Below are 11,529 nucleotides of genomic sequence, written 5' to 3'. Positions count from 1 at the left end.
CCCCCCAGCCAACGATCCTCACAGAGCACCCAATGCAGGCCCTGGGGACGCCCCACCGATCCCTCTCGTTCACTGCAGCCACCGTTTCTCCCTCTGTCCTTGAACACTTTTTGACGCAGTCATTACCAACAGCAAGCATTCTTTCAAAAATTCCCACTGAAAAGTGGAAGTGCCATTTGGTGGAGAACGCTTTGGTCTCTGGCCAAGGCACAGGAGGAGGCCCTGTGGCCTGGACATCCTTGCTTGTAACCTGACTGCACTTCCGATTCTAGGGGCGACTGGATTCGAGTGGGGCTCTGCTACCCCCGGGGCACCACCTTTTCTATCCTCTCGGATGTTCATAATCGCCTGTTGAAGCAAACATCCAAGACGGGCATCTTCGTGAGGACGTTGCAGATGGACAAAGTGGAGCAGAGCTACCCTGGCAAGAGCCACTATTACTGGGACGAGGACTCGGGGTGAGGAGCCCCCTCTTGGCTGCAGGAAAGCGGTCATTCTCATGCTGTCCCCCGGCCTTTCCAATAATCCTCAGACCTGCCATGCAGTTGGTGCCGGTTAACGTAGGATCCTTTCCTAGGCACTTCTATTCTCAGGCAGTTTGTGCCATCCACCAATGACATTTTTAAAGCTGTGACGCTTTGGGAGTAAAATAAGCACTCTATTAATATACACATGGATTGTAGTGAATATACCTGTTTCGGGGGAAAAAAAGTGAAAGCAGTGAACCTTAGAACTGAGAAAACGTGGTACAGGACCTCAATTCCATACAACTCAGTCGGAGCAGATGATATTATCCCTAATTTAGGGATGGGCAGGGACTTCCCCGGTGGCCCAGTGGTTGAGACTCCCCGCTTCCACTGCAGGGGGCACAGGTTTGAGCCCTGGTTGGGGAACTAAGATCCCGTGCCGCGCGCAGTGCGGGGAAAAAAAAAAAAAAAAAAAAAAAAAAAATTAGAGATGGTCGAAGGAGGCACAGGATAAATAGAAATGCCTTGCTCCGGGGACACTGCACAAACTTGGCGCGGCTAGTTTTGAGCTCACACTTATCTGTTACCAGAATCCTCCCCCTTTCGCTGAACTGCACTAGGTTCTATTCAGCAGGGATCTAATGGGGACAGAGTACTGTCCCCGGAGACAGCTATTTGGTCGCCTCCCCTAAAAAGAGAGTATTCTAACGTCTGCAGAATGCCAGCACGTCTCCAAAGCGGTGAAGCTGTTGCTAGCCAGCCCTCCGGGGACTAAGGGTAAAGGACTGTTCTATGGCCATTTGTTCCATTCTTGTAGTGAAATCAAGGGTAATGAGATAGATAGAAGATGCTTAGAAATATCTATAAAGGTAGGGCTTTATCGGTTTGATTAAAGGAAAATTCAAATTTGAAAGTCAGAAGCGTAAGTAAAAATGTTGGGGGGCTTCCCTGGTGGCGCAGTGGTCGAGAGTCCGCCTGCCGATGCAGGGGACACGGGTTTGTGCCCCGGTCCGGGAAGAAAGATCCCACATGCCGCGGAGCGGCTGGGCCTGTGAGCCATGGCCGCTGAGCCTGCGCGTCCGGAGCCTGTGCTCCGCAACGGGAGAGGCCACAACAGTGAGAGGCCCGCGTACCGCAAAAAAAAAAAAAAAATGCTGGGGTTGGGGAAGCAGCAAGTAGCACCCCTTTTCCCATATCAGTTCTAAGCCAGTGGTGGAGCAGGCACGACAGCAGGTGAAGAAAGAACTGTCTGTCCTACTGATGATGGAGCTGCTGGGGAACAGATCTTCCCAATGCTGTCCCTGAGCGCACCTACCCAGTCCCAGGCAGCCCTGAGCAACCGGGGGCCTCCCCACTCAGAGCTCAACTCCCAAAACTTAGGGTGCAGGGGGAGCAGACCAGAGTCCGCCTCTCTACGGGCTGACCTATGTACCCCCATCTAGCAACCACACGAGTCATTCCACTTCCCCCGGGAAGACGTCAGTGAGGGGATGGGCCGGGGCCAGGAGTGTTTAGAAAAACCCTTCCATGTGAAAACCAGAGGGGGAATTAAATATCCTTCGTACAACAGCAGAAACGATCAATATTATGATTTTAAAAATGGTAATAAGGTGAAAGTCTTCATAGCACCACCTGTGCATGATTTCTTCTTTTATCAATAGGATCGTGAGAATTGGGATGTTGCAAAGGTGTGAATTTTTCAAACGGAAACGGCCACTAAACAAGTTGAACCTTTTTGATGAACACATTTAAAAATTTGCGATTTTTCCCCTTTAAGCAGATTTTGCTGCTTAATTCAACCTTTTTGTTGGTAGCTTAGTTAATCATCATACCTATTGATTATTATGCTGTGCTTTAATTCAATGGTAGCCTTAGGGACTGTGGGCTGGGTTCCAGGATGTCTGTTGCCTGTGCAAGAGCCCAAACTCTTGGGCTTTTTGAATTCTTAGGGCTGTTTTCATGATCTCTCTGCCTTACAAATGTGTTGCTCTCTCTTACTCACATTCAGAGCACCTGCTTTCAATGGCTACCTTCTATTCTGCTATGGCCTAGGACACTTGATAAGCAGCTTGTTATAACTGGGGGTAAAATAAAAAGTAAGTAGGCTACAAGTGAAGGGGTCCCAAAGTGTGAAATATATTTCACACCCTGAGTCACCTCTGTGAATCCCTCGAGGTTAAAAAAAAAAAAAAACCACTCAGGTGATTTCATCTGTGTCCTGGAGTTTGCCAGATGCCACCTAAGCGAGGTATTGCTAAACTATACATAAGTGTAGTATTCAGGGGCACGGCCATCAGTAGGGCTGCTCTGAAATACTACCTGGTCCCAGCCAGGATTTGAGCCCAGGCTTACTGACGCCAGGGCTTCCCAGTCCAGCTGACTAGGACACATCCATGTCGAAGGTGAGGATTAGAGAGGGCAGCTGCTGTCTGGAAAATAAGGAGTGGAAGCTAGATGGTCTTCCAGGGCCCTCCAGTTTGGATAATTTGATAGACCATGACAGCGGGGAAACCTAATACTCATAGTCTTGTGCAGAAGCCCTAGGAACAGAGTGTCTGGGTCTCTTTCCGGGATTTTGCTCATGACCTTGTCCCCTGGGGTGGTTTCTGACGTTGTGTGGGAGCCTCTGGTGGAGAAATGATGACAGGCAGCACTGAGCGGCCTTCCTGCTTCCCCCGCCCCATGCAGAGCGTGGAATGCAGAGTAAGAAGCTCTGCTCTCAGCCGCAGCGAGAGATGCCCCAGCAGTTCTGCCACATGAACACTATATGCTATTCGGGGGTTGCTTGATGTCAAGAAACGTAAAGCCACTCAAGTGAACTCAAGCAAAGTGGAGGTGTTCCTGAGAGGGAAGCAAGGCATCTTCAGGAAGTCATCCCAGCTGGGCTAGCTGGGCTTCCTGGGCTCCCGTGCTGAAAACAGCCAAGCCCTAGGGACCAGATGGCCCGCCCAGTTCTGCTTCCCACTTTCTCCTCACATTCACACACGTTCCCTTGGTGAGCATTTTCCTCACCAGGCACAGGGTTGGGATGGAAAATCCCAGCTCTGTCCCCTTCGTTGCTGTGTGGTCCTGGCAAGTCACTTCACTTCTCTGAGCCATTGGGATCTGAGAGATTGGGATGATAACAGTGCCTGCTGGACTGGATTGTCTGAAGATTAAATGAGATAATATGTCAGTTTGCGGCATGTGCATAGCATGGCATAGAGTACGTGCTCAGAAAATGAAAAGTGTCAGTGTTAGCTTTTTCTTCAATGCATTTGTTTTTAATTTCTCCAACCACATAAAACCTTGTGGTAGGACTTCCCAGGTAGTGTAGTGGTTAAGAATCCACCTGCCAATGCAGGGGACACGGGTTCAAGCCCTGGTCCGGGAAGATCCCACATGCCGCAGAGTAACTAAGCCCGTGAGACACAACTACTGAGCCTGGGCCCTAAAGCCTGCGAACCACAACTACCGAGCCCGCCTGGTGCAACTACTGAAGCCCGCGTGCCTAGAGCCCGTGCTCCGCAAGAGAAGCCACCACAATGAGTAGCCCGCGCACCGCAATGAAGAGTAGCCCCCGCTCGCCGCAACTAGAGAAAGCCCACGCGCAGCTACGAAGACCCAACGCAGCCAAAAAATAAATAAAATTAAAAACAAACCCCCCAAAACCTTGCGGTAGACGCATCCATTTTGTAGGGCCCACCGGCTGTAATCACTGTGGCCAGCACGTAGTTCTGGGTAAATGCCTTTGGGGGAGGAGGGGTGGGGGAGGGGGGTGTGGACACCAAAGGGAACCACCCGCTCTGCTTCTGTGTGCAGGCTGCTTTTCCTGAAGCTGAAAGCTCAGAACGAGAGAGAGAAGTTCGCCTTCTGCTCTGTGAAAGGCTGTGAGAGAATAAAGATTAAAGCTCTGATCCCAAAGAACGCCGGCGTCAGCAACTGCGTGGCCACAGCCTACCCCAAGTTTGCGGAGAGGGCCGTCGTGGACGTGCCGATGCCCAAGAAGCTCTTTGCTTCTCAGTTGGTGAGTGGCCGACAGCGAGCCCGGGCCCTCCGAGGGGGCCCAGACCCCATCAGGGTCCTCTCCAGACATCTGCTCCGCTCCTCAGACCGTCTCCCGTGACCGGGGGTCCGGGGCAGTGAGGGGGAAGACCACCCATCGGGCCGTACACCTGACTCCACAAACCTGACAGCCACACTGGGTTTTGTTTCTTTTCCAGAAGACCAAGGACCACTTCCTGGAGGTGAAGATGGAAAGTGCCAAGCAGCGCTTCTTTCACCTTCTGAACGACTTTGCCTACATCGAAGTAAGCAACCCTCACCCCTGCCCAGAGGGGCTTTGCTCACTGAGACGTGGTGTTAGTTTCCTAGGGCTCTTGTCACAAATGACCGCAAAGCCGGTGGCTTAAAACAACAGAAACTTATCCTCTCGCAGTTCATAAGCCAGAAGTCCCAAGTCAAGGTGCTGGCAGGGGTGGTTCCCCCTGGAGGCTCTGAGGGAGGGTCCGTTCCAGGCCTCTTCTAGCCTCTGGTGCTGCCGGCAGCCCTGGATGTTCCTTGGCTCTAGGGGTGTCCCTCCAACCTCTGCCTCTGTCTCACATGGTCTCTCCCCCATGTGTCTGAGCCTTACACCTCCCTCTGCCTGTAGTCCTTATAAGGACATCTGCCACTGGATTTAGGGCCCATCTGAAATCCAGGATGACCTCATCTCAAGATCCTTAATTACCTCTGCAAAGGCCCTAGTTCCAAATAAGGTCACTTTCACAGGTTGCAGTAGACGTATCTTTGGGGGAGGCCAATCATTCAGCCCACTACAGAGGTTTGCAAGGAACTGACTGAAGTGAGTTTTATGCTTTGAAGAGCCGCACCGGCGACCTCTGTCTTCAGAGTCTGCGTGGGAACCCCCCGGGGCAGGAGAACCTCGGGGCTCTGCTACCTTTGGGACCCCCTGCGTCACACTGTGTGCCACTTGTTGTCTGCAGGTGGATGGGGAGAAGTACCCAAGCTTGGAGGATGGCATCCAGGTGGTGGTAATTGACGGGAGACAAGGGCACGTGTTGAGCCAAGCCAGCTTCAGGACCGCCATCCTGCAGGGCATCCCGCGGCAGCTCTTCAATTACGTGCTGGCCATCCCTGACAAGTGAGTGTGCACCTCTGCTTCGGGAACTGGTCGATGGCGCCGTAGACCCCTGCCCGAGTCCCCCTCCCTGTCCCTGAGACCTTCAGCACAGTCCGGTCTGAGAAGGCTTGGGGAGTGTCCACGGTCTGCCCACACATCATGGGTGCTGGCTGGGAAGCTTCCCTGCCTGGTGCCTCTCCCTTTGGAGCCAGGGCTGCGATGAATGTAGGTCAGGCTGAGGCAGACGGTCTACCCAGCTACAAATGGGAAGCCTGCCCTGGCCCTGTGCCCCCATCATGACCCACTCTCGCGGCATGAGCTCATCCCCTCCCGTACTTTCAATATGATCCAAATGCTGGTGGCTTTTGAGAATCTCCAGCCCAGATCTCCCTCTGAAACACCAGATACTTTTAATCCAACTGCAACTTGGACCATGCCACCTGGATGTCTCCTATGGAACTGAATTCTCATCATTTCTTTTTTTTTTTTTTAATCCCCCAAACCAGTCACTCCTCTTTTCCACGTTTTGGTGAAACCATCATCTTCCATCCGGGCAGCTAGATGAGAGTCTGGGCATCATGCTGGGGCTCTTGTCTTTCTTCTGTTTCGCCACTACCACGCTCTATAACCACATCCTGTCAACTCTACCTGCATCGTTGCTCTCCTGCTAGGTATCCTGCGGCATCCTCTGCATCGCTGCTCTGTCTGGGGCCTCCCTGTCTGCCACCCTCACTGTCGGCAGTCACCCAGCAGGCTCCGTTGTCCAGCCTCCCCCTCGCGAATCCACCCACCGTACTGGGGGGGTTGAGCTTCTTAAATACATGTATCTCCTGTGCCCTTCCTAGAAATCTTTGGTAATTCCCCTTCCACCTTCCAAATCTAACTCACATATCACCTCTTCGGTGAGGTCTCTTCCAATCCAACCAAAAAGTTCTACCTATCCCCTGCACCCTGTAGGACCAGTGGACATATCTATTCCCCCATCTAGGGTATGGACTTCTTGATGTGGGGACCATATCTAACTCATATTTACATTCCTAGTATAATGGGGTGGAGAATTCACTCCAAAGCCACAACCTGGCATAGCAGACAGTCTAAGTGCTTAACGTGGTACCTGTCATATAGGAGGTGCTTGGTAAATATTTATTGACGAAAACAAATGTATTGCTTCCGAGATGCTGCATGATGGGCATGACTTGAACTAGACGCTATGTGAGGTTCCAAAGAATGGGCTTTTGCTTAACCACCTTTTGTCTCCACTGTCTTCCCCCATCACAAGCGTCTTTAGCCTGACATTTTCACGTGCAGATTCATACGGAAGGACCAGATTTGCCAGTTTGGGGAAATACATGATCATCTAGAGATTTTTAGTTTTCATGCCTTTTGGGGCCAAAGGACTTTTTCTGGAAATGAAACGGGATGCAGAAGCCTGGAGAAACTGAAATGCGGAACTGCTCTGTTTAGAACCAGGCGTGAGAGGCGTGGGACTACCCCATGCAGGGCTGCTTTCAGCCCGTGCTGCGGCCCTGGTGCACCTTGCCAAGTACCTGTTGTGAGCCGTGTCCTGGGTTGGCACTGGGTACCCAGAGAGGAATTGGGCACCACCAGACCCCGCTCTGACCTCCGGGAAAGTGGCAGGGGATGGAGCAAGGCAGGTCCTGCCCCACTGTCACTGCAGGCCCAAGCCAGGCCGCCCCCCTTCCACCCCCTCCACAGGGCCAGCCTTGCCCCAGGGTCCCAGGGCAAGAAGGAGGCCGCTGCTCGCACCCTGAACCTTCAGGGATGGTTCGGAGGCTGGGCGCACGAGAAGCTCTGTCTTCCTGTCCCGCCCGTGGGAGCCCCGTCTGGAGGGCGTGACCTTTGTTTGAGTCCAGCCCAGCAAGAAGGCTTAACTGAGCCAAAGGGATGTTAGCTTTTCTTCTGAACGGGAACAGAGCCCAAATCCAAAGTTGAGGATGTGTTTGCGATGCTCCCTGTCTCCTTAACAGGCACAAATCCCTCTGCTTTCCTGAAGAGCCAGACGCAGTGCCCAGCTCCCTTCCCCGCTGTTCCCACTGCACCCAAAGCTCTCTGCATTTTAAGAGCTTGCCTTCTGCTCCCAGTGGGACCCAAATGGGGGTAACAACAGCTTCCAGAATCCTATACAGTTCTTCCATGTCTGGACTGTGGTCTGTGGTTACAGGATTCCTCTGAGCTGCAAACTAAAAGCCCCAGTCGGGCCTCTGCCCGTTTCTATTCCTGGGGGAGGTGTGCACTTCCTGCCGTCTGGTCCAGCAGGCTGAGTCTGCCACCACGACGACGGCTGTTTTCCCAGCACTTTGGCCTGAATGCAACCAGGGCAGGGGAATAGAGACTCTTTGCTCCCAAGCTGGGCTTTTGCAAGTCAGGACCTTCAGGCTGGGCAAGCCCATTGCTCCAGGTCTCTGCCTCCGCCCAGGCACGGCTTCCCCTTTGGCAGGTCCTCTCAGATACTTGGTAACTATTTGCCTCCATCACCCGCTTTGTAAAATGGAACGGTAACACCGTCCTGCCTGAGAGGAGAGGGAGGATGTCAACCTAAGGGGTTCACCCTCGTCCGAGCACAGGGTGACTCCCCACTCTGGCTTCTCCTAGTACCATGTCTCATCTTGTCCTGCTCAAACAGGGTTTGCATATTTAAGTGAAGAGATGTGTGCTGTGGTCGTTTGTGTGCCCGGCCCCGGCATAGGTGCTGGCCCCCAGATGGGGTGCTCTGCGTACCTGCTCTGTCCTCTGTGGGGACAGACAGGGAGCAGCAGGGAGCTGAGAGCAGGGGCAGAGCAGGCCACGGGCCAGATGTGTGGGAGGGCGCTCAGGATGTGGGTCATCACATGGAAAGAGCCGGTCAGCTCGGCACGTGGGAGGGGCTGCCCTTCCCCAGTCCCTGGCAGGCCTCTGGGCACTGCTAGCGCGAGTCCCACCAGGTACAATCCAGCATCCCTCCCAGGGAACCCCCGCATCCAGCTTGTCGTCGAGTCCTCTCATCCAGCCCTTCTTGCTCAGCTCCATAGTTCTCATGGCATCGAAGGGAAGATACGTCTCCAGAGGCCCGTGGACTCGAGTGCTGGAAAAGCTTGGGGCAGACAAGGGCCTCAAACTGAAAGGTAAGGGTTGTAGACGGGGCCTTACCCTGACCATGAATCCAGATGCCCGGTGCGCAGGCTGCTGCTACCCGCTGCTGAGACCAGACCACTTTCCCCCCAAACCTGGGTGGGGTCTCAGAATCCTCAACACAACTAGTGGTCTGCAGGTGTGTGTGGGCAAGAGGCCACCTCGTCCCCATTCCTGCCCCGCAGCAACAGCATTCCAACTTGTGACCGGACACCGGAAGGAAATTGCTCGAGCTGCTCACTTATCGACTCAGCAGGTGGCCCTTGTTTTCCACAAAAGTATCAGCAGAAAAGTGGCTCAGTTTGACCCTCCTACCCAGTTCCTGCTACTCCAATCGGCCAGGGGCCCTACGTCTTCTGCAGCTTTCCAGCTGATGGCCAGCATTTGTACAGGCCTTTGCAGTTGGCAGAGCTCTCATTTGAGAATCTCATTTGAGAATCAAGGTCACACAGCTCTTCTGCCATAAAGCCTGCCACAGACCCCTTAGGGAAGACGCCAGCCAGGACAGAAATGTCAGCATTTCATTATCGTCACTACAGACTGTGTGATGGGAGAGTCCTGGGGGAGGTCGAGAGGCGAGGCTGAGCAACCCTCCAGATAATAATGATCATGTCCATTGTAGTTACCATGTAATGCTCAGCCTTGCACCTTGCTGAACATCCAATAACGATCTCAGTTATTCATTAATGACCTGTGTGACAGGTACTGTTATTTCCACTTAAGGTGAAGAAACAGAATCAGTTAAGTAATTTAAGGTTAGAATTTGGATCCTTATTTTTTCGAATCCAAAGCCAGCCATCCTTAGTGGCCATGCCATCCTGACTGCAAAACACATCAAAGCTAGCAGCCTATCTATCATATGGGACGCTTATGCCAGGCAGCTCTCAGAGAAGAATCAGGAACAGTGAAAAGTCCTTCAAACGAGCCAAAAGAGAACAACAAGGAAAGTAGAAGCATCTTCTCCAGCCTGGTGCTGAAAGCATTTGGGGGCCTCTGTCCTTTAAATTCAGATCCTGTTGCCAAAAGTTGATGAACATAAAGGTGACATAAGTCAAGGGACACTTTCCCAGTGGTGATGGGTGTGTGCTGCCTGCCAGGCCAGGCCATTCCTGAGTGTAGACACGGATCCCCAAGTCCCTCGGACGGGGTCGAGCTCTGAGCTGTGAGACAGAGGGCCCTGTGTGGGGCTCGGGAGTCTAGAGTTCTGGTCTGCGCTGCACCATCTACTAGGTGCCCTTGGGCAAATTCCTCCACTTCTCAGAAATCTCTTCTAAAGCCACAGAATGTTGGAGTTGGTGCAGAAATCTCATAGATAGATGAATGCCATTATTTGACAGCTAGGGACACGGGGCTTCAGAGACGGGCAGAGACTCACTGCTAATTGTAGGGTCAGCTCAAAGGTGGCTAGGGTTCCTGGGAGGTCTCCTGTGGGAACCAGAGCCAACACTCTGCACAGGTGGCTGGGAGGCTCAGGTGAGACCCTGTGTGCCCTGTACAAACCAATGCCGGGTACCACCAGTAACCAGCCACAAAGCTCTTCCCGGGGGGCGGACAGTCCAGTGTGGCTAGAGGAGGGGGTGCCTGGTAGGGGCAGGGCAATGGCGATGGGGAAGCCTGGAAGGTGGTGGCATGTAGCCATGCTCTCGTGAAGTTTCTGCTCATGTGAAGTCACTGCTTTTCAGAGAAAATGGCATTCGTTGGCTTCAAGGGCACCTTCCGGCCCACCTGGGTGACTCTGGACACCGAGGACCACCATGCCAAAATCTTCCAAGTTGTGCCCGTCCCCGTGGTGAGGAAAAAGAAGCTGTGAGGACCGCTGCCACCTCAGCGCTGCCCTACAGTGGACTCTGACGGTGGACTCCCGGCAGCCGCCTGGGGCAGCCTGGCTGGTCCCCCAGCCCCTGTCCAGCAGCTGCCGGGGAAGGCCACGTGTCAGCCCTGATGGGCCAAGGGGAGGGTATCAGAGACTCCCGGTGCTGCCACCTGCCCTCACTCAAGTGTCTACCTGCAGCCCTAGGGGCAGTGTTGCCGATGCTGGAAACCTCTTTCCTGCAGCCTGTTGGGTGCTTCTCTCCTATCTGTGCCTCTGCGGTGGTGTGTGTGTGTGTGTGTGTGTGTGTGTGTGTGTGTGTGTGTGTGGTGTGTGTGTGTGTGTGTGTGTGTGTGTGGGGTGTGTGTGTGTGTGTGTGTGTGTGTGTGTGTGTGTGTGTGTACCGTACGAGGAGACCTGCGCTGCGCTGGCAGCAAAAGTCCACTTTGGCGGGAGCTCTGCCTCAGCTGGGAGGCAGCCTGGAGGGGGTGCTGGGTCGTCCACAGTTCCCCATGCTCTCCAGCACGCACGTTAGGGTGGTCGGTGTAGGAGGAAGAGCCCTGGTCCTAAGGAAATCTTCATTCCTGTAAGCAGGGACCGACCTCCGCGGGATTCGGAGCTGGCGTGTAGACCGGGATTCCGTCTTCCGTTCACCAAGATGGAACCGGCTACCCTTGGAGAAGGGCAAGCCTGCCTCCGGAGGGGTTCAACCTCTCAGGAGACTTTGGCACCCGGGTTGGGAGTTGGACTAGGTGACTTTTAAAGGTCCTTTCAGTTCTGAGATGCCAGAACTGTGATGCGGTCGCTTTTCACATTGTGCCCGGAACCCAGCAGTAGGTGAGAACGTTCCTTTCAGCATCCATGATGCTGGGTGCTCCGGGTGTACAGGATGGAGCGGTGAGAAGCATTGCATAAGGCAAGGGGCTCGCATTTTGGTGGAACAGGTGGTTGGGTGTGTGTACCTCTGATGCCGGGCGGAGAAAGCCAAGAGAGGTAAAGAGGCCAGAGGCAGTTCCTGGAGG

General features: G+C 53.6%; 1 protein-coding gene across 1 annotated transcript in view; it reads left to right on the top strand.

Moving 5' to 3' along the window:
• CEMIP (cell migration inducing hyaluronidase 1) overlaps positions 1-10,507 on the top strand; it is a 72,222-nt gene extending 61,715 nt beyond the window's left edge. The window contains exons 22-27 of the mRNA XM_007470083.1: positions 273-458; positions 4,269-4,473; positions 4,670-4,756; positions 5,432-5,589; positions 8,590-8,690; positions 10,380-10,507. Of these exons, the coding sequence (XP_007470145.1) occupies positions 273-458; positions 4,269-4,473; positions 4,670-4,756; positions 5,432-5,589; positions 8,590-8,690; positions 10,380-10,507 (865 nt within the window). The remainder of the gene's footprint in view (positions 1-272; positions 459-4,268; positions 4,474-4,669; positions 4,757-5,431; positions 5,590-8,589; positions 8,691-10,379) is intronic.
• Positions 10,508-11,529: the final 1,022 nt, after the last annotated feature.

This window comes from Lipotes vexillifer, unplaced genomic scaffold, assembly GCF_000442215.2.
Source record: "Lipotes vexillifer unplaced genomic scaffold, Lipotes_vexillifer_v1.1 scaffold532, whole genome shotgun sequence".
NCBI classification, from domain to species: domain Eukaryota; kingdom Metazoa; phylum Chordata; class Mammalia; order Artiodactyla; family Lipotidae; genus Lipotes; species Lipotes vexillifer.
Note: the sequence above shows the minus strand (reverse complement) of the source record. Positions and strands in the feature narration are given on the sequence as shown.